General features: G+C 46.2%; 1 protein-coding gene across 2 annotated transcripts in view; it reads right to left on the bottom strand.

Moving 5' to 3' along the window:
* Positions 18,921-23,561, bottom strand: part of MAP6 (microtubule associated protein 6) — a 29,686-nt gene continuing 25,045 nt past the window's right edge. For both annotated transcript variants that reach the window (XM_021384093.1, XM_021384094.1), the window contains exon 3: positions 18,921-22,876. In XM_021384093.1, coding sequence (XP_021239768.1) covers positions 22,676-22,876 — 201 coding nt within the window. In that variant the 3' untranslated portion in view covers positions 18,921-22,675. The remainder of the gene's footprint in view (positions 22,877-23,561) is intronic.

Below are 23,561 nucleotides of genomic sequence, written 5' to 3'. Positions count from 1 at the left end.
TGGTGAGGCACGTGGAGTGCTGGGTCCAGTCTGGGGCTCTCAAGGATGAAAAGGACATGGAGTAAGTCAGTAAAGACCATAAACATGGACTGGAGCATCTCTCCTATGAGGAGCAGCTGAGGTTTCTTACGCTGGAGAAAAGAAGGCTGAGAGAAGAATCTTATCAAGAAGCAAAATAAATACCTGATAGGGCAGAAGTGACGATAGCACTCAGTAGCGCTCATTACAGAACAAGCAGCAAAAGACACCAATTGAAATACATAAGATGCCATTTAAACATAAAGAAAAGCTCCTTTCCTGTGCATCAAACACTGGGACAGGTTCTCCAGAGAGGCTGTGGATTCTCCATCCTCAGAGATAATTGAAGACTGAGAGGACAAGCAACTCACCAACTTCCTCCAGCTGACTGCTTTGAGCAGGGAGCTTGGGCTGGATGGTCTCCCGGTGTACCTGCCTACCTCAGTGATTCAGTGCTTCTGAAATTCTGTGAAAACTGACCTATTTCCAAACCAGTGCTAAAGCCTTTGTCCATGTGTGCTGAACGATGAATGGTTCTGCTGGTTTTCAGGCAACTCAGAGCGATGTATGCAATAGCCTACAATTTGTAAGCTCTGTGGAGAAATATGGGCTCCTATAAGAGTGAACTTGAAAATCCCGTGGCTGTGCTTTCATATGGCCTGGGTTTTGGTAGCAATATTATCTGAAGTGCTTCCCTCCTTGCCCTCTCAGCAAAGAAAACTATGGAGGTCATCCATTTGTTAAAGCTGACGTAGACTGAACTGTGAACCAGCAAAGTCAAGGGACAGGGACAACACTACCATCAAAGTCTTTGTGTTGTAGGATCAAATCTTAACATTAATTTTTTTACAATTAAATTCCAGCTTGATTTCTCCTTTGGAAAACTGTGTGTCTTCAGGAGTGGGTACAGGATACACCTGTGGAGGGGAAAGCAAGGGGAGCAGGGCTGTTTGTTAGCAGCTGGGCTTGGTGTTGGTGCCAATGGCTAATTGCTGCAGCTGCATCCCCATTTTTTAGAGGGGGTGGGAGGGGGAGGATGGGTAATTGTAAATGAAATCTTCCCACAGACTTCAGGCATCCTGATGCTGTGGTTTTCTCATGAATAACTGAGAATAATTGTCAGTCTTAAGCACTGACAAATCTTCATAACAACATCCCACAACAGAGAGAAAAAAAGGAATTATCTCTGCTGTGTTCATATCACTACTGAAGAAAAATATCAACTATTGTGGCTGGGACCAGGTATGCAATGAATGGCATAGTTATGGTGTTCCTGACTTCATATTTATGGCATTAGTGCTTCTTCTGCATTAGTAAAAAGGAAGTACTTTGATGTGGGAGAAACAGAACTGCAAGAATAGATCTTCTGCTGGGAAGGAAGTGGGGAATGCAGAGAAACCAGAGGAAGGAACCATTTTCTGCATCTCTGTCTTGATTCGAGGCTAGAAGTGCTGGAAGCGCCCCAGGTGGGCTCAGGCTGTGCCAACACTTGCAGAAATCATCTGCCATCCTCCAAGACTGAGATCAGAGAAGATCTGGGAAAAGAAGCCAAAATGTTATCAAAGGAGACATCTGACGTTTTAACCAAAAATGTCCAAGGAAATATCTTGTTCCTTAACTGAGGCAATGTCAGAGGGGAAAACACAGACCACCTAATCTGGAAAACAGAGGGAGAGTGATATCTTGTCCCATCCCTATCCCTTGTGTCCTGGCAAGGACCCCGCTGGGGATGTGCTATTCCTCGGCATTGATTCTGATGTCACCCTGTTCCTGTCTCTTCCCCACCCCCAGAGCCCCTGAAAAAGCCCCTTCTCACTTTACTCTGTTGCCAGCCTTGCCCCCATCTCTGTTCGTAATCTAAACCACAGAGAAGGAAGTGGCAGGAAGACCACGCAAGGCAATATTTCTTCTGATTGAGATCATTATTATAACAGTCTCACATTTCCAAATGGAAACATCATCTGTGGCATGAGCATATAAAATGTTGCCCAAGGCAAAGGTGCATTTCTGAACATACTTTTTACAGAGCTCTTAGAAAGTGGAAAATACCTCCCATGACTGACCACCAGCTGGATGTGACCACTCACCACCACACTCTGGGCCCAGCCCTCAGCCAGTTTTTTACCCAGCAAGGAGTGCTGTTACTGAAAGCAGCTCAGGTGGCCATCAGCAATACTGAAAATGAAGTCCTGCCTGTGCAAATGTATTCTTGGCTTGTTTCACATCAGTGCTAAAATGAAATCCAAATCACACCCGGCTGGGTGATCACTGTAGATTATAGAGTTATATGTTGCAGCTCATATATTTTTAAGCACGTTAACAACACTGCATTCATCCCTCTGATTTCAAGCAATTTGCCTTTTTTTCTTCCTTGGCCTTAGCAATGAACTGCTGAATTTGTTGCCTTCCTTTGCACAGAATCATATCACAGAATCATAGAATGGTTTGGTTTGGAAGGGATCTTGAAGATCATCTCATTCCAACCCCCTGCTATAGGCAAGGACACCTCCCTCCAAACCAGGTTGCTCACAGCCCCATCCAGCCTGGCCTTGAACACCTCCAGGGATGGGGCACCAATGTCAGAGAAACAGGGTAGATGAGATGAACTAAGAAGAAAAATTCCACTTGAGTAAACATGACTGATATTTAGGACCTTTTCAGACAGAGCTAATAAGATATTGAAAATGTTTTGTTTCGAAACTCAGAAGAGAACTGCCCAAAGTCAAAACCTTCTCTGTTCAGCATTCCCAGTTATAAAAATGACAAAAAAGGATGGTGGGCACTTTCTCTTACAGCAAAGAAGTACAGAAAATGAATAAAAGAAGCTGCCTAGAAAAATACGTAGCGACTGCGGAAAGGAGAGCAAAGAGATGCTGCAATGGGGGTGGAGGAATCCTTGCAGTGGGTTAGAGCCATCCCTAAACAAAGTAAAATTCTTAGAAATAACATGTTGCATGCTGTATTTTCCCCACATGGCAGCCACAGAATATCTCGGTGTAATCAACAACAAAAGGAGATGTTAGTCAATGACATAAGAAAACATTTCAACCAGCAGGTGCCAACTGGATGACCTGCCTGCTCTGAAATCAGTGATGGCCTTTGGGTCTTTAGAGCAGAGACCCACAGAGACTGCTACAAGGCTCAACGCTGTTCTGCATTTTCCTCAATGATCTGAAAATAAATATCAAATCACTGCTGACATAAGTGGCAGACAGCACAAAGACAGCCAGCACAAAGAATATGATGAGTCACACGGAGCAATCTGGATCGCTTGGGGCTGCGCAGCCAAAATGCATGTTAATAAAGCCAAAAGCTAAGTCAGAACCTGGGAAATTGCAGGAGGTCATGGCCTGAGGGCCAGAAACGATCTCTTAGGAAGGACTTATGGCAGGTTTTGTGTCACCAAGGGCATGCAACCCATGTGATCATCTGGGGGAAAAGGGCTAGTGCAATATTTTGCAAGGGGAAAGCATTTCCTCCACCAAGAGGAGCTCCTTGATATTCAGTGGGACTATTCATTATCAGACCCAATAGAGCAAAGAATTTTTAAGCATCACAGAAAAGATCTTCACAAGGTACGTAGTAACTTCTCCAACTCCCGGTGCATCAAACAAAGATGAGGCACCCTCCAGAATGAGCTGCATTAACACTGAGCTCTGCTGAGGGCATAATTGGGAAGAGCTGAAAAGCCTTGGCCACAGTCTTCCCAGAGAGGGACCATCTGGACAAGCGTGGCCATGGTGGGGGTTGCAGGAAGCTTCCCACTCCAGCAGACCCAGTAACCTATATTTACTTGTGCATGTCTGGAAAGACAAACTATGAGTGCTCTCCCCCACATGTTGCATTTCCTCCATATGCAATCATTCCAAAACCCGAGCCTTGTTTCACAAAGCAAAGCAAAGCCTTCTCCTGCCAGATGCACCTCGTACTATGGAGCAGGTGGCATGGAGGAGTGTTGCTGCTGCTAGCCCAGGCAGGTGGGCTGGGGAAGTAAACTTGGGTTCATTCAGCTCTGAGGAAGAAACTAAGATCTGCTTTTTTAAACTGTGTTTAATGGTTGATCTGGGACACAGCTGTCACGTGCAGATCTGTGAGCTGGGTGGTGGCACCCATTTCCATACATGCATGGATGGAAGATCCATGGCATGTATGTCCTTATCCCAGCTGGGCATAAGGACTGGGGTCTTCTGGATGACCAGGCCAAGAAGTCTGTTTGGAGGGAGGTTCCCTGTGCGGGAGCAAATTCTAGCACTGAGGGTTGGCATTGCTGTTATGTTGGATATTAGGAAGCATTCATTCTCCAACAGAGTATAATATGTTGCGCCTTTCCTCATTTTATGTTCTCCTAGGGCCAGGGCCAGTCTGTTCTTAAGAACAGGCTCCATTCTCTACATTAAATACTGGAGATTCTGCACACTTCTAAGCCAGCACATTAGCAGCAGGAACTTGATCAGAAGGTAACAGAGCCATGGGCCATGATGGTGACAGAAAATAGTACATTTTGGTGTGTTTAACCCTCAGAATCAGCAGAGATGGAAGACACGTCTTCATGGAGAGCAATATGAATGAGCTGTAGAAGACCTGAACTTCAGGCTTTCCTGTCTGTAATGGTGATATCAGCTTAATCATAACAATATTGGCAAGTAAATAGTGGCCATGCCCAGCAATAAGCAGCCTATTATAAAAATGATCAATGAATGCACAAGGTTGAGCATCTGTGCCAATGCAGGGCCATAACAAACCTCAATTTTTCAGCTTAATGCATCAGTTGATGCTTTGTGGCAAACTTTCCCGATGTGACAAATGCATAAGGAGAGAGATTTTTCTCCAGTGACATTTCTTGCTTTGCTGAAATTATCTCTACAGAGGAAAGCTGGGGAGACTCCTTCTACTGTGTGTAATGTGAAGTGACTTCAACATTTGAAGCAGGCAAGGTGGGAGGCTCAGATGCTGTGGGTGAGCAGGACTCTGCTGATCTTCTGGGGAATGTGGAAGAGGAGTTTCTTCATCCTTTCAATTCAAAATCCAGTTAGTTGCACTGAGTATAAAGGAAATCACAGGCACATGAATAAGAGGTTAACTGTTTTTTGTTTCCCACTCTGGAAATCTAGCATCACATTTATCTTTATTTTTTCAGTAAAGGACATGTTAGAAATCCAGCACTGAACAACTGGATTACGTATACTGGAAGAGATGGTATTGCCTTTCTTGTTTATTATTATATTGCCTTTCTTGTTTATTACAGCTCCCTTAGTGACAGATGTCTGCCATTTCAGAGACAATTGGGTGAAAACAGTCAAAAATATCCTATTATGAGGGGAAGAAGCTGCCGATCTGCCAACCCAAAACTTTTGAACCCAGACTTTAAAAACAAAAGCCTATCCTAATTAAAGTTAGAGCATATGTTTTCATGTCCATACAGATATTTGTGAAGGACTCTAACGCTTTGAACTCAAAGTCTGTTCTGGAAAAGGGATGGACACCATGGACAGCAAGGGAGCATGAGGAGCACCAAAGTTTTCCCAAATCTCCTAGTGATGCTTTGAAGCACAGCTTCAGATTAACCTTTTCCTCACACTTTTCACTGAAGAATCCAACCCACCTTTTCCATTACGCCATGCAAATCAAGACTAATGAAAATGTCACTGAAGTAATTATGAATAATACGTGTGTATCTCAACAGAAGCAGTAAATCCATTAGTCACCCCTTCCTGAAGTGCTTACAGGAGGGAGGACAGCTGTGCATTTCTGGAGATAGCACTTATAAAAGTATTTATTGAGATAGGATGTCTTAGCATCGTAGAATCATAGAATGGCTTGGGTTGGAAGGGACCTCAAAAATCATCTAGTTCCAGCCCTGACATGGTCATGGCTGCCAACCTCTGATTCAGACAGTAGATCAGGATGCCCAGAATCCAACCTGGCCTTGAACACCCCCAGGGATGGGGTATCCACGCGACCCAGTCTTGTGACTAAGTCAGTGACTGAGCTACAGTGGAGCTGGGCAGATTGGGACAGAGGATGCTGACAGAGGAGACTCAACAACACATGCATCAGACAGCTAAACACAAAGTAAATACTGGAGATGGCCACTCTTGGCTTGTCTCTCTGTAGCATAAACCCAAGCAATTTTTTTCATTTCCTTTAGGATGAGACGTGTTGCCTCTTGGAATTGCCTGTTTCTCTCCTTTGGCTATGGATGAGAGGGTGAGGGCTTCTATGCTTGAATGAATCCCTCTTCCTGATTTCAGGCCTTCAGCCCTTCTCTTCTGCTGCTGTCTCCCAGGTCCCTGCCTGGACAAGTGCCTAGTCCATCTGGGCTGTCTGTCCATCTCTTTCCACCTCCTCCTATGGGAAGGCTGGACTGATCACCCTTTCAGGATATCCTCAGTCACATGAATTCCAAAGTGAGGTCCAATAGAAGCACCTGATGTGCACCGAGGAGAAGAATCGGGAGGAAACGTGGCTTTTGGTGTTGTTCTCAGGAGAGCTCTGACCCTCCTGGTTGCATAGAATCATAGAATAGTTTGAGTCGGACCCTTAAAGGCAATCTGATCCCACTCCCCTGCAGCAAACAGGGACACCTATAGCTCTGTCAGTGCTCAGAGCCCCATCCCCTGACCGCGGGTGTCTGCAGTGATGGGGCACCACCACCTCTCTGCGCAACCTGTTGCATTTACTTGTGCACTGGGGATGGAGACCAAAGTCCATGAATAACTGGGGAAAGATGTGATAGTGCATAGCATGAGTGGGAAAAGACCATTTAAATGCTTCACTAAGGACTGTTTTAGAACTTACTTTGAAGTAGTGGGCTTTGTACTTGAAGACCAACAGAAATTTTACCTTTGTTTTTATGACTTTGGCCCAAAAAAGACAATTCCATCTCATACCTATCTCCTGTGATAACCCATGTTGTGATCACAAGCAAGTGCTCTCTCTTGTTCTTTGTAAAAGACAGTATCTGGATTCAGATATCATAGAATCATGGAATCATGAAGGTTGGAAAAGATCTCTAAGATCCCCAAGCCCAGCCCACCCCACCGTGCCCACTGACCATGGCCCTCAGTGCCACATCTCCATGGTTCTGGAACACCTTCAGAAAATGTGAGTCCCCACTTCCCTGGGCAGCCTCTGGATATCTGCAGTTCTGTCTGTCACCACAGTATTATTTGGTTTGAGGGAGCTACAAGACTTGGCATTCAATGTGAAGTCTCCTGCCAACGTTGTCTCACAGTTATCTGTAGTCCACCAGGACACCAGCAACATCAGTTCATGATATAGTGATGGTGATAAGAACCCAGCTGTAGCATCTTGTCAGCTAATTCAGCTTCCTCCTTCCCTTGAAACTCATGGCTTATCTTGCATCAAAATACCACTGGGGACAGTACCTTCCAGCCCATCCCCGTTCCATTACCCCAACACAGAAAAGCCATTTCAGGATGGTGATTTCATTATACATCATTGATAGGAGATAAATTATTAAAGCGGATTCATAAAAAATGAAAGACATTTTACACAGAGAACGAGTCCTGACAGTAACCTAGATATGTCACAAAAACTGATTGCCACCACATAGGAAAACCTGCCCCTCGCTGGAGCAGAGAGGGGTAAATGATGAAAGATGCATGAGGCTGGAAGAAGAAACAAAGTGACTGAAATGACAGAGTAGGAGATAAACACATCAAGGGGAAGGAAACAAAAGGGAGAAGACAATGGAGGAAAGGGAGAGTGAATGGAGGTTAAATAATTCAGGTCAAGATTTCTGAAGAAACAAGGGAGAATGTCGCCTACGAATCATTGGAAAATATAATAAGAAAACATGCATTAGAAAGAGCTGTTGGACCCAGCCATTCATCCAGGCCTTTACTAGAGTAAACCAGCAAAGAACAGGTCATCTGGGGGATATCTGCACCCTCTTGAGGAAGTGGCCCATAAGTCAGATGGGAAATTCAACAGATGTGACTCCAGTAGTTTTGGCGTCTGCAGCACTTTGTTGTCCTCAAATCCTAATTGAATCCCCCCTTGATGAATCTACCTGACAGCTCTCCTCTGCCACCACCTCATTATAAGGAAATAACCCTTCAGATCAGGAGTTTTGCATCATTAATCCATGTAAATGCCCTCAGTGCCTCCCACAAACTTGATGTGGCTCAGCCACGGGGATGCTTTTCCCTGGAAAACAGTGCAAGGCCTCCAAGCCGTGCATCCTGAGTCCTACAAAGAGTGAAATCAAGTCTGAAATATGCTCGTGACCATTTTCCTCCTCTTTTTCTCTTGGGGGTTTGCCCAGTTTTATTTCCAGCCCCCAGGGCGGAACAAAGAGCTTTGCCTCCTGCCTCTATCTCCCTCTGTTGCTGTTCATTTTTGATCTGGAAATATTCCCTTCCTTTCCTTGCTCTAATTTCTGGTCTCCCGTGTTGCTCCTATTTTAGCCTCGACTTTGCTTGCTTGAGGGATTCCCTCCCCTCCATCAGCCTCACACTGCTGACACAAAGCACAGCCATGGCTGTACAGATGTACCAAGCACACTGGGGATGAAAGCAGTCCTGCAAACTTCAGCTGCATTGAATTGGTCTTGCTGGTGGGAGCATAATTCCTATTAATTGCATCTATTGCACTAATGCCTCAGGGTAAGTGAAAGACGGGCAGAGCAGTGAGAAGCTCCAAATGAGGGAAAGTCCTGGCCAGAATACTACAATCTAAAGAGCAAAGCACAGTAGGAAATGAAGTACAATACCTTAGATGGGCAGTATGATGGTTAGTAATGAGAGTGGGAGAGAGATGAGTTGGAGGAATTATGTAGGGGAAGCAAAGTGAGGTGGAAGGAAAAGGGAAGGAAGCAAGAATTTGATGGCAGCAGTTGTCACCAGGAGGAAGAGGAGGGAAGTATTAGTGGTGGAGAACAGAATATATCAGGGCACAGAAACTGTTAGCATTTCTTAACAAACTGAATATTCATCGAATCCCAGAACGGCTTGGGTTTGGAAGGGACCTCAAAGATCATGCAGCTCCAACCCCCCTGCTGCAGACAGGGTTCCTTTAAAGGCCATCTTGTCCAACTCCCCTGCAATGAACAGGGACAACCACAGCTACATCAGGTTGCACAGGAAATATCAATTCCCAACATCGGTATCTGCTTTACCACATTTAGACTCTCAGCTGACTTCTTCCTTTGAACATCTGATCCAGAGACAAGGGTTGGGCCCAAGACATCAGGAAACAACAGCCCCCATGACCACGGTCCCACTGCCCTGGGATACCTACAGCTCTGGGCATCCGGAGCAAAACTTCCCGCAGGCCACCGACGTCTGGCGCTGACTCTTTGGATGGAGCTCCTCTCTAATAGTAATTGTGTGATCATGGTAATTAGACACAAAAAAAATTCTAATTACTTAATCATGTGTAACAAGGACCCTTCAGCTAGTAAGCGAGGCACATACTCAGCGCTATTATTCACAGGCATGTAATCTACTTCCCTTTGTGTTGAATATTTCATTAGTTACTATTCACATCTTCTCAGAGGTGCTTTGCAATGGTTCAGTGATTGGATTTGCTCTGATTTCTTCTTGGCTTGTACAAATCATGTCACTAGAAATATTCCTCCGTGTTTTATCCCTTTAACAAGGAGAGAGGAATCTTTCCAACCTTGCTGTTGCCAAAGAGAACACAGACCGCAGATCTCCAAAGCGTGAGGTGTGTTTAGGTTACTACTTTGCCTTCCAGGTCCTTTCGGTGGATCCCACCGTTTTGGCACCTTTGGGATTTTGGACATCACAGAGTGCCTTAGCAGCAGTACAACGTGAGTAACAAACAGCAAGAGTAACCAAGGGTCTCTGCAGGTGAAGGAGATTGGATCTACTACAAGTTGGAACTCCTTTAAAGTTGGTCCAGCCATGGCTGGAATTACCCTTGATTTACTCTTCACAACACAGGAGTCTGACTAGGAAGAGCACATATATAGGAAGAGGAGGTGTACCAGGCCCAGGGACTTGCAGTTACACTTTGAACTGCTTGAATGACTTCTCCAAGCCCAAGGCAGTTTCCTTCTAAACTGGACCCAGCAAACCAGCCTCTGGTTTTGGTGCTGCCACGTTCCATGGATGATGCCCATCTCTCCCCACCTTGATGCCATGAGGTACAGCCTTGAGTAAATTCAAGAGGGAAAAGCAGCCTTCTGCTTAAAGTTAGGGCTTGTGGAAAGTTAAATCCCTGCTCCAAGTGTCACAGCATCCCAGTCTAAACCTAGAAGTGCTTATTAAAGTCTGGATGCTTCATGCTGTTGGCCATCTATAAGGGACAGGCTGTAGGGCTGGGCTACACCTCTCATTATGTGCTGCATACATCACATGGACATAGGCAGCCTCACTCAGAAAAGAAGATGGAGATATCATAGAGTCATGGAACATTATGGTTGGAAAAGACCTTTACAGTCATCAAGCCCAACCATTAATCAACCCATCACCACTGTGCCCCCTAAACCATGTTCCTATAGAGCTTTCAGCCTTTCAAGGATTTTGACAAGATCTGCTGAACCTACCAGCTACACTTCCAGGATAATGTCTGAAATCCAGAATGATTCTTCCATGAGTTATAGACATGAATCTGAGTTCCCTGCTGCCCATGTTAACCAGAGAGAACAATGAAACCAGTGCCATTTCACAGCTATGAATAAAGGGAGCATTGGACCCATTTTCTTTTTCTGACTTTACTGAATATAAATCAAGGCACAGTCATGCTAACTGCATTGTACAGATCCTGGTAACTTCTCAGTATTTGAGAGACAAGAGAAATTATCATTCAACTCTGCTCATCAGGTTTATTGTATACCAGCCAGACGATACACATTTCATGCAGACTATACGTTTGCTCCAATCTCCACTCGGAAGAAAGTGCTCAACTTCATGTGCACTGCTCCTGCACTAAGGTACTTGGTTCTTGGTCTGTAGCACCAGTGATTTTTTCAGGCGTCCTGTAAGCAGAGAAAAAGCATCATTGCAAAGCTGTCAGAGCAACTGGTTCATGTCCCACAGCAAAATGCCATCCCCAAGATGGAATTCACCCCATGACTATTGACTCTACAGATCACTCCCCATGCAGCCCTGCATGTTTGGTATGTTCTCAAGATGGCTGGTGAGCCTGGTCCTGGACCCTGTGAGGAGATGCTTCAAAACCCACAGATGCTCATTACATTGAGAGGGCTGGAGCTTCTAATTCAATTAGAACCAGGATCAGGCTCACTCATCAGCTACGAAAAATGCTTGCCAATTGATTATAACCTGCATCAAAAGAGCACCTCGCTGTAAAATTGTCTCACAAAGAAGCAGTTTGTTTCACTCTAGGTGGGTGGTGAAAGCCCTATAGGGCAGGGGATCAAAGCTCTTGTGCTGTTCAGGAAGTACCCAGTGCCTGTTAAAACAACAGATAAGAAAGACAGCAGAACTAGTGCGTTCTAAAGCCCATCTGAGAGCATCTTTCCTCCTCAGTGCCCCCAGAAGACACCAGGAGGTGGTGGTGACACCAGATCTCTGTTGAGATCAGCTCTGTCCCTGGGGTAAAACAGGAGGGATGCATCAATGAAAGCACCAGTTTCAGTTATGCTACATACGCTATAGGTAAGCTACAGCTTGCATCAAGTAAATATGAGGTGGAGCAAGAGAAGAGAGAAGACAGCTCTGGAGTTGGGGTAGATGCTGTCAGAAGTTTTGGATGGATGTTGAAGGAAAGGATGGGTCTTGTTGGAGAGAGAGGTGAGGGAGTGCAGAGGGAGAGACAGAGAAGGAAAAGACTATGGGAAATCTGTATTCATTAGAAAAGAGGATCTTCAGGGCTGAGGAGAGATGGGATGGATGAGGAGGGATCTGTGAGGCTGCAGAAAGCAAATGGAGAAGCATCAGAAACCTGTTCAGCTTTAAGATGGTTGCTTGGCATGGTGGTAATATTAAGGGACTATGCAGTTCCCCTGAGTTCCCTATCCTGACCTTGGCTTTGCGTAGGGAGCAATCCCAGCCCCGAGCTTAAAGGGGAGAAGGAGAGGATGACACCAGGGCCAAGAGAACAATGGCCATCTCCTCGGCCCAGGAGGCCAGCAGCCCAGATGTGAGACCACCATGCCCTGTGCAAGCTCATGGGACTGCACAGTGTGGAGAGCTCTGGCAGGAGAGCTCTCACTCCAATACTCACCCTCATCCTGCCCTTCATGCTTACACTGAAGAGACTTTTGCTGCCAGATGCTGTTGCCAGAGGCTGGCAATGCCTTTCCCCAGTGTGCCCAGTGGGCACTGTTCGGAGACAGCTTGTGTAGGAATGTTGTTACCAAGTCTTTCCAGTCTACGGGTTCCCATAACTGGGAATTAGGTGAGCCCAGCAACCCAAAGGAAGGGACTGGAGAAAATGCAGGGCAGCTCTTTGGAAAGCCGTCAAAAGAAGAAGGCTGGAGATGCCTGAATATCCTCTCCAGCAGTCAATATGTCCAAGGGCATGGGCAGACCCAAGGCTGTCAGCAGATGTTCCAGGTTCCCAGGAACAAAGCAGGTAACCACATCTAGAAAGTGATGGTCAGTGATGATGGTCTAGTCAATGACGATGCAAACCCAGTGAGGCCTGAGCTCAGGTCTTCCTGTGCCAATGCTCATGTGATGCTCCAGGCTGCAGCAGGTCAGTGCCAGATTAATCTCAACTCTTCCCTGGGCTTAGTGTTCAGCCCTGTCCAAGTTCTCTGAGGAATTCACCCTTCTCAGAGGCAGCCAGGAAAGCTGGTGCACGCTGTGCATATCTGCAGGGTGGCTACAGCTCCATTTTAATCCCTTGGCTCATTTCCAGTGAGTTTGTGCACCCTTCAGCCATGTATGTGGAGGAGAAAGAGGCCGTGCCCCATCCCCAACCCCTGCCTTCTTTGTTTGCATTGAATGCATATAATTGTACAATTGCAAAGCTCATTCAGAACCTGCTTTAAACTGGAAGGAATACAGAAGGGGGAAGAAATCACATGAATTTCCCTGGGAATTGGCACTCAGAGACAACACAGCACTGCACAGCCGCTCTCCAGGAGCAGAGAATCCAGCCCTGGATACCAGACTTGGGAAGAGTATGGTGGGAGGATGCAAATTGGTGGGTTGAAAAGAAGCTTGATAATGATATATAGCAAATTCTAGCACACAGGCAGCAACATTTACAACTGATCGTTGGCTTAGCCAAGTGAGGGAACAGTCTGAAGACCCTTGCACCAACGAGGGCCATCAGAGATTTTGCCTCTGAAATGAAACCCATTTGTGTAGGAGAGGTTAATTATGTGATGCGACTGGATGAGAAATGGACATGGACTGGAGATGACATCATTATTCAGATTACGACCAAGAGACAGAGATGCAGAAAGAGTAAAAGAAATCAGCAGGGCTTGGTTTCCCAGAGGCAGCACCTAGTGTCTGGAGATCCATTTCTCATCCCACGAAGGACTGTGCTCTTTTGACTTGAGATCTGAACTTGCTTCCAATGATGATGAGCCCTGGCAGTTATCCTGCTGGTCACAGGTGTGGAGGACCTGCTCATGGCTCATCCCTGTTTTTCCCTGGATTTGAGACTTTGCATTTTGGTAACCTCATATCAAAACAGGGCTGGCGATGGTGTTTATTCACCTCTGCAAAATTATTTTAACTCAAAGGATTTCAACTATTTGGTTGCTGTAATGAGCCCATACAAAATCATAGAATCATTAAAGTTGGAAAAGACCACTGAGATCATTGAGACCAACAGAGCCAGCTCCAGGCACAAGAAAAATTAGAAGTTGCTTTCAAGAGCAACTAAAAGAGATCCTGTACTGGTGGCTCAGGAACAGCAGCACAGCTCCAGGCACATATGTCTGTGAAGTCTGACGTCAAAGGGATATTTTTTGCAAAGAACTATGAGAAATCTGTCTCTTCTTTCCCCGATAATTGACTTTCTGGTTAGGGCCTTTGTTCAACAGAACAGCATTCAAGGTGCCAGGAAGATAAGAATTCATCAACTCCTTGGCAAACACTTTGACAATGGGGTTAGAGAATGTGGAAAATCACTTCTTCTGAATACTTTATTACACTTTGTACAGCAAAGTTTGCTCTCCGTGATAACAGCGACAGAAACAATTTGTCCTGGGAAACAGCCATAGCATTGTACTGAATAATAGTTTCAGCAACATTCCTTGGAAAGGGCCACAGCACCAGGTAGTGGGAGATGAAGCTCTAAGTTAAAGCAAGCAAATGAAGAATTTCAGCATGGATCCAGACCTAATCTAGAGTATTATTCCAGAACTTGGTTCACTTTTGTAGTCAAAAGTAGGAGCCTGGAGGCAAAGGAGGCACCGTGAAAGTAAAGCAGTAGTGTGCAGACATGGGAGGCAATGCCTAGCGTGAGCGATCCTCTTTCCTTCTGTGCCTGTTCTATATGTATACCAAAATCCCCAGGGCTTGGAGAAGTCAAGCACAACCCAGCTGCAGGTCTCTCTTGTCCTCGATGAAATCTCCAGGCTTCAGTTGTGCTCCTGCTGTACTCACAGGCTGAAGGGACCATGGATCCAACCCTAGCCTGGGATGGAAGGAGCTGATGTTCAGGGCATCTTCTGGTCCTCACAAAGCCTCCTGTGCATCCATCTCTGAAACATCTCCTGCTGCTCAGCCAGCTTCTCTTTCTTCTCCTGAGAGCTATATCTGCTTGGCTTTCCACTTCTGCTCACTGTTTTCTGTATTGCACTGAGAAACATTTCCTTTCACATCAGCTTCTCCTGATCTACAGAAAAAATATTTTCTTAACATCAGCTTCTTCTGCCCTGGGCTACAAGAATTCTCCCTTGTTCTCCTCAGTTGTTGCATTTGTTGTGTCACCTGCCAGCCCAGGACATCTCTGCACAAAGCTGGAGAAAATCCAAATTCTTATCAGATGCACCAAAACCAATAAGGACAGGAAGTCATGGTGCCCTGAACACGATGGGCTCCCAAACAGACAACAAAGCTTGTCACTGTGGCTGTAAAAAAAAAAAAAAAATTAAAAAAAAAAAACGTATCACGGCACAACAAGATGAGCAGAGCCATCCCAAAAGACTACAGATAGAGCTGCGATAGCAAGACCAACTGCTGAACTGGCCACGAGGACAAACAAAATGCACTGCAGACACAGCTACTGAAGCCACACCAAGAAATGAGAAAGAGCAGCCGGTTGGTCAGATATTGTTTATTCCAAGCAGAGCACGTTACCGCACAGTACAGCAAAGAAAAAGGCTTACAGTCCAAGAGAGACGAGACCAAACATGAGACAGCAATAACCTGGGGAGGATGGAAGGAGAAGGTTCCTGGTGAAGCCCTGGCAGAGATAGGAGCTGGAAGTGGGAGACAGCAAAGGGTTGGGGAAGCAGTTGTGGGACAGACAGTGAAAAGATGGAGGGAAAGTATAATCATAGAATCATTAAGGTTGGAAAAGACCTCTGAGATCATCTCATCCAACCATCCACCTACCACCACCATTGCCCACTAAGCCATGTCCTAATTACTACATTCACCCTTTCCTTAAACACCTCCAGGGACAGTGACTCCACCACCTCCGTGGGCAGCCTGTGCCAGTGTCTGACTGCTCCTTCTGAGAAGAAATTCTTAGTAATATCCAACCTGAACCTCCCCTGGTGCAGTGCAAGGCCATTCCCTCTTGTCCTATCAGTTTTGAAGGTAAGAAGAAATACAGTATGGAGGGTGGATGAGGTCTGGTGGAGTGGCAAGGGCATTGAAGATGGCATAGGAAGGAGCTGACAGAAAGCTTTGAGCAGTGCTAGGTCCTGGGGAGCAGGGAGGGAGCAAGGGCAGTGGGGCAAGGACCACAGAATCACAGAATCACAGGATCATTTAGGTTGGAAAATACCTTTAAGGTCATCGGTCCCAACCATTAACCCAGCACTGCCATCTACCACCAAACCAAGCTCGCAGGCACCACATCTACACGTCTTTTAAACACCTCCCAGGATGGAGACTCCACTACTTCCATGGGCAGCCTGTTCCAGTGCTTCACAGAAGCACTAGGTTGGATGCCCGCTGCCCCAAAGTACTAATCCAATAAAGGTGCTTGCTGGTTGTGTCACAGCTGACAAAGCTTTTGGAACACAACAAGGTAGTCACAGCCAAATTGGTCCTCAGTTGGGCAATAAATCCTGAACCAGGCTCGGGAGCAGGACAGACCCACATCCAGGGACTGCTTTCAAGATAGATTATCTTGTCCATTGGGCACTGGCACTGGTACTGTTTGGTTAACTGGGAGAAACCTGCCTGCCGCTGTACCCGTGTGATGAGCTCCTCTCTACCGTGCCCCACAGAGGATGCTCCCCAGCCTTGGCTGGGGCCCAGACCTCAGAGCTAGGAAAGGCGCATAGGTCTCAGACTCCCAAAGAAATATGGGAAAAAACAGCTTTTCAGAGGGGCTTGGGATTGCAGCATGGCTCAGGTTAGGGAGGGGAAGGAGGTGGGCTGATGACACTAAGAGGAGTTTGGAAATGTTTCCCCTTTTCCATCTCTCACTCAATAAACTGTTGACATTGAGGGAATGGTTCTAGTGCCTCTGTGCTCTCACACGCCCCTGAGGCCTGTCACTGCTCTCCATCCATCATTTTTTTGGCAGCTGGTCCGTGCTGTTGGTTTCTGTGGAGCAGACATCCTGCAGGGAGAACTGGCATTTTAGTGAGCACGAAGATGCCTTCCATCCATTGGCAGGCTTTGCTTTTATCCTTGGGCTCACATCTCCTCCACATAACAGTCCTGATTAGGGAGCTGTTTCCAAGGCATCCTGCAACAGAAAATAACATTGGTCACAAGCAATCACCCCATTCCACAGAAAATGACCAGTCCTGAAGTGCTCAGAGCTGCGTGCTCCTCACAGCCAGCAGCTGAGCTTGGAGCAGACCCAGTCACATTTGTGGAATCACTTCCCACCCTGAAGGCTCACATGAATAAGGGCAAATGGAAGTAGGCTGTTAAAACCCCAGTGGGATCAAACTTACCAAGAGAGCTGAAGTCGGTGTCTGCACATCACAATATTTTGCAACAATGCGAAAGATCTTAGAGATGTTCTTAGAGCTGAGCATGGTCATGTCTTCACAGTCATACCAGGGAATTTCTTTCTTTACATCTCCTCTTCTTCAGTTCGTGTTGATGTGCAAATGGTGGTTATTCCCTGGATGCCTCGAGGTACCAACTATGGCAGAGACATATTCCTAGATGGTCCCTGCTGTGGCACATCTCTAAATAAACCCCAAATCCAAAGGATACTGAGAAACAAGAGGCTGTGCTGGTGTAAGGGCTGACACACCAGCAGATGAAACGTCCCTACTCATCCTTTGACCTCGGTCAGATTTTTAGTAACTCATTTCCAGCGCTTTGTAGCAATACCACTCTTACAACAGCCTCTGGAAATTGGTGGGCAGTGCCAGTCACTAATGACCTGGCAAAGATTAATGAGTTAGCAGCAGTGGATGCAGACAGGAATGACTGAAGAACAGGGATCCTAGGTCTCCACGCCTGTCATCAACCCTATCGGTCCCTGTCTCCTAGCAAAGCATCTTGCCCTCCCAGTGCAGGCTTTGAGATGATGAGCAAGTTCAGAGAGCAATAGGAAAGCGAGGGCACATTTTACAGCACTGACTGTGTGTGACTGGGTGGGACCAGATGGATCACACACCCATGCTCTACCTTTGCATCTTGGTGGAAACATGTTTTGGACAACACAGGCATTCAAAGACAAGCCCCATCGATGACCAGTCGTTAACAGTGAATATTTTCTCCAATTCCAGCTATGGAGGAGTGAAATAATAAATCCCAGGACCTACAGTCGACTGAAACACTCCAGAGCTCGTATAGGTATGCATGACAGATGGGTGGATGAAGCTGGTGGAGAAGGGAGAGGGAAGGTATGGTATAGCAGGACATCAGAAAGCAGCATGTAGTCACAGGTAGAATAAAGTCAGAAAGTGACTTATAAACCAGAGAGAGAGGGAAAATAGCACCCAGAAACAGAAATGCAGGAAAGAGTCGGTGCTCCATGGAAGACAGCAGTGCAATGCTGGAGGAGAGATTTCAAGAGACAGCCCCAAAGCAGACAATTATTCCCAGGTGGGTGGGAATGTTATTGGAACATCCACTGAAAGAGAAAATATGGCTAAAAATAAAAACCGCAGGGAGGAGCTTACAGGTAAAAGAAAAAAAAAGGAACTAAAAGCAGAGTTCACCATTTGAAACCAAGCTGCGCCCTCAGCTCTGTTATCTTCTCAATCAACACTTTCTCCATACAGTCAGCATTACCATTTATACATCAATCAGCGCTTTGCATTTCCATAGACACTACCAGGTGCCTGGCCAGAGGTGGCTAGGTTTGCCATATGCTGAAAGGGCTCGACCCAAGCATTTTCCATCTCCTTTCAGCAAGGACTTAAAACCCTGTGACCTCCTGGGGGTCCTTCAGGTGGTCTGGGGCACAAGCAAAAGCTGTAGGCAGTTGGGAAAAGGCACATCATTAAATCCCACTGGGCCACAGCATCTCCCCTCCCTCCAGCTCTTGGTGGTTTCTGCTCCCTGATGCAATGCAACGTGGACACAAGCCTGCATGCATAGCACTCACCGCACAAGCCCTCTGCTCGACACGCCACGGGTACAGAGAAAACGAAAGCAAACTACCTGCTCCGTCCACACGACTTCACTGTCCATCTTCACCTTTGCAAACGCTTAGCTCTCAGGTCAGGCTAGGCTGAGGGCAGCAGCCCTCTAAAGGGAGCCAGACTGCAACAGCTCAGTTGTCCCTATGGCAGGCATGGAAGTGGCGGCTCTAGCAACACAAATCTGATTATAGTTGGAAGGGTATTTCACTTAACTGTGCTTCTTATCGAGAAAACAAGATCAAGGAGGTGGTATTTGTCTTTAGCATTTATTTATCATTGGAAAAAAAACCCTTTGAGCAAGCAAAGATCACAAGCACGTCACAATCAATTGGCTATACATTAATCTGTGTGTGTGTGTGTGTGTGTGTGTGTGTGTCATTCTCATACGAACAGCAAGAATGATAAAGCACCACGAGGAGGTGTGCTTCACACATTACAAGAGACCATCTGTGATATGCAACCAAACCCAGGCCACAAAATATTAATTAGACACTTCCTATCTGCCTCCAAGAGGCAAGAGTTTGTGGAATTCATGGGAGCCATGTTTTCACAGCAGACGCGTTGCAAATGAAGAAGCAGGTGATCGGTGTGCAAAGCAGTCAGAAAACAGGAGCTCAGTAAGCAATTAGCACCATTTTGCAGAAAGGAGTAACAGTACAATACAGTGAAAATGAGAAAGCAAGCAACCGACAGCATAGGAACTTTCACAGGGTAGAAAGCACGACATTGTTTTTTTCTTTTTACAAGGAAAGCAAAACAAAGTACAAGTTAGCGGTGAAACAGAATCAGCATCGTGGTAGCTGGAAACACAGAACAGCAGAGCACTCTTTCCCAGTGGGATTGACAAGCTCAGAGTCCAAAGTGAACTTGAAACGGCAGAGATTTGGTCTCTCTTCTGATAAACCTGAGTGGGTCGGGTGGGTGTAAAGTCTGTGGAAGGTTGAGCAATGCGGGATTTCAGCCTGAGGCCTGACTGCTGCTGTTCCTGGCATCAAACGTACAGCTAAACTGTGTGCTCAGACGTATGCTGAAGACCTGGGGCAGATGGAGCAAAGGCCGGAATTTATAGCTCTACTTTATGGCTACCGAAGATGGAGGCCCTGAGAGTTTCTCCGTCTAATTCTGCAAAACTTGAAACCTTCCAAGGGTCGTTCAACCCACCCAGAGAGGTGTCCAAACCACGTAGAGCAGTGGCACTTGGAAGGTGTCTCCACTGCAGGAGCTTTGGCTGGCTAACACTTCACATCTAGCTTTGTAGTTGGATGCCACCCAAACCATCATGTATTAAGGAAATGTGAGGCCATATTCTGACCACGCACTGTGCATATTTAATGCAAACACCACGAGGGATGCTGTTCATTGTGAAGAAGCAATCCTGGATATCAAGTAGTTGATCCAGACTGTGGATATGCTTGGAGTAGGTGGTCTGAGCATGGCTCTTACTGACAGTCCTTTGGGCAAAATTTGATTCCCATTGGAACAAGGGATAAATTACCACTGCATTCAAATCGAAATGGTGGTAACTGCACTATCTCTTCAAATGCGAAACTTAGGGCCAAAAAATAATTCCAAGAATGGTTTTGCATGGTCTTTTCTTATGGTGTGGTGGGCTATTGATAACTGTCTACATGCCTTCCTGATATTTTCTGCCTGCCGTGACACGTCATCTTCACAGCTGTTGCCATATCCTGAGACAAGAATGGACTTTATTGTAGAGTGTGAAGATGGCTGGAGCACCTAGATGCCAAGAAATCACACAGAGTCCTGGAAGCTCAGGCTCCTCTGGCCAGCTGTCCCTCATGCACCAGGGTGGGAAGAGCTGGGGGCAGCATTCCCCTCTGCGAGCTCAATGCAAGCCTTTTGCTGAGCTGCTCTGCAGGCAGAGCTGAGCTCTGCACTCCAGCAGTGCTGCGGGGGATTCTGAGCACTCAGAAAAGCAATGGCCACTATGGACAAGTCAGCGTCTCCATGGAGCATGCACATCAAAAATGCATTACATTCGCAAAGATTTCCACAGTTTTACTTCCTGGAGGATTTCCCTGGTTTCCTCCTAAATATCGGAGGCTTAAATATATATATTTCTATATATGAATATATATTTTCCACATACACAACCTGACTAGCTCATAGCACACAGTTCTAACACAGCTAAGCTTGGAAATACACCACTGAATTCAGAACACTACACTTACTTATACTCAAAGCTTTAGGCTGTTAGCGCAAGGCAAACAGGACACATCACACAATACACTGAACTTGGCATTTATTCATTACTAAGGCCAGCAAATGTCACTATCTGTATACCACAGAGCTTACCTCCTCTTCGGAAACTTTTTTCAGCCTCGTAGATCCAATTCTAATGGGGTGAGATTCCAAAACTGAGACTCTTCACCCTCTCAGCCCATTTCTCTTCCTATTAGATAGTTTCACACCTCTAAAATATCCTAGCAGCAAGACTTTCCTCACTCCAACATCTCTACAGCAACACAATTCTGAAATTCCTCTTATATCACCCCCCTGCCCCACCTCCCTTCTCTCTCTTTGTTCTTCCCAATTGTCTGCTCTCTGAAAGTTTCTGCGTGTTAGGATGGAAACGTAGAACTGCAAAAACAAAGAAGGACCCTGCATCTTGACTTGCACCCACTCTGTGCAGTTGCTACAGGAGAGTTTCACAGCTCAGTTTGATCAGTTTAGGGTTAATCCCAATATATTTAGGACCAAATCCAAGAGTTACGCATGCAAATTTGGATTAAGACCACACCTCACCCGGCTCCCACTGGCTCTACGACCCAAATTCTGGAGTGTGCTATGCTAGTCTGGCCCACCAGCATGTGGAAATGTGCCCGATCTCATCAACATGTGAGTGCTAGCCTACTTCATACTCGCTAACAAATGGTCCCACTCTGCTTGCAGCTTCCAGACTAGTCTTGCAGGGCACAGTAAATAGCACTGAAAAGCTGAGATCCTGCTTGAAGGGACTCTGAGGATCCCAGCAACTGGTCTATGGCCCTGGTAGGGTGCTTACAAGCCAACATGAGCTCCAACAGCCAGAGTCAAAATAACAGAGTCTGCTGGCTCCAGCCAACCTTGGTGACTCATTCCTTTATAGCCTTGGAAAGCCACATCTGCAAATGAAACTTTGTTCTGGTATCTAGCTCTGTCTACTGGCACTCCAGAAGTAAAAAAAAAAACAGACCAAGATTCAAAACAAACCAGAGACAATTAAAAAGATACACATCCTAAGGGAAACAATCGGGAAGAACAGCCTGCAGATAACCTCGTCTGACCGGCCACACACTTGGGAAGTCTCCAACTGACCTACACGCCTTCCCTCACTCCTATCTTGTATCAAGGCCTTCAAGTGGTGCTGATGGGTAAAGCTGCACTGATGCAACAACATCTACCCTAGCTATGCCAGGGCATGATTTGGCCCTTCATTTGCAATGGGATCACTTTCTTTGTTGCTGGAAGGAAACTCCAACTGGTGTCACCAGGAGAAATGGCTCTTGGTCACACCCCCAGTTCTAGTGGACTGATGGCAAATCCACAGCAGTTCCATGTTCAAAGGCCTGCTGACACCAGTGGGAGATAACCAAGCAATGGCCTAACCCCAAAAAGGGCCCTGTGGGATGAGAGCACAGCCCAGTGGCAGCTCAATTGGCACTTAAGGACCACGGACAGGGACAGGCTCTTGGCCACAACAGCAGCTGACCCATAAACTCCATCTCCTACGATCCTCATGCTTTCCCACATCCCTCCTGCGCTCGTCCTCACTCTGTGCAGAGCCGTGTTGTGCAGGCAAAGCAGAACAACCTGACCTCAGAAACAAGGATTCGCTAATCCTCCTTGGAAATAAAACAGAAAAGCTTCTAATACAATCAGAACAAAAAGCAGATTAGAAGCCTCTAATTAATTTTGTGGCCTTTATTTAATCAAAGGAAAAAAAAAAAGGAAAGGAAGAAGGAAAAGAAAAAAGAGAAAGAAAGGAAAGTGCAGTGACATTTACTCTTTTGCCTCAGCCAGTTTATTGTTCATCTCTTTACTTTTCTCCTTGTCCTCTGGCTTTGCTGTGTTGGAGGTCTCGGCGCTCTTTTTCTTGGCAGCCCGTCCAGATGCAATCTGCTTGTCTTTGGCCTTTTTCAAGGGTTTATGGCTTGTTGTGGTCTTTTTTGGTTTGGAAGGCTTTACGCTAGGCTTTTCCACCTGCACAGAGGGTGACATGCCAAACAACAGAGAGACAGAGAGAAAGGGAGAGAGAGAGAGACACACAAGGACAGGTGGAAAACAGGATTTAGATGAGAACCATCATGAACGTTGCTTATCTACTCAGCTATGCCCTGCCACAAAGGGAGGGGAGCAGTTCTCTGACTTCAGGAGGGCTTTGTAAGCCCAAAAGGGACTGTTTTTCTGGGTCGAAAGCCAAAAATACTGTGCTCAGGACAAAGGGGTAGGTACAAATCCAAATTACTTGGGGACAGTTGAGGTGTGGGACACCGAGTTGTACCTAAGTGAAGTCTACCGCATCCCTCTGTTTCTACAGCCCCAAAAGCAGGAAAGATCACATCAAAAAGAAGAAGGAACAGAAGTTTTAAGCTCTTCCATGCTGGCCTTGCACCACCGAGACGTCACAAATCCAAGCAGTTAGAAACTCTGGGAAGGAAAATGGCCCTAGGCTTAAAAACTGAATCCATTCACATGCAGGTGCTCTGCTACTTGGACAAAACAGGGGCTGGATGAGATTTCAGCCCAAGCCTTCCTTGACACATCCTCCATCTAACCAAAGCCCAAAGGGCTTAACATCAGGATCTGTGGAACTCTCTGTGCTAACTGCAGATGAAGATCTGGCTCTTACCAGGTTGTTCCCGGGATAACGTGTAACATGGTGTGT

Source organism: Numida meleagris, chromosome 1 (assembly GCF_002078875.1).
Source record: "Numida meleagris isolate 19003 breed g44 Domestic line chromosome 1, NumMel1.0, whole genome shotgun sequence".
Classification (NCBI taxonomy): Eukaryota; Metazoa; Chordata; class Aves; order Galliformes; family Numididae; genus Numida; species Numida meleagris.
Note: the sequence above shows the minus strand (reverse complement) of the source record. Positions and strands in the feature narration are given on the sequence as shown.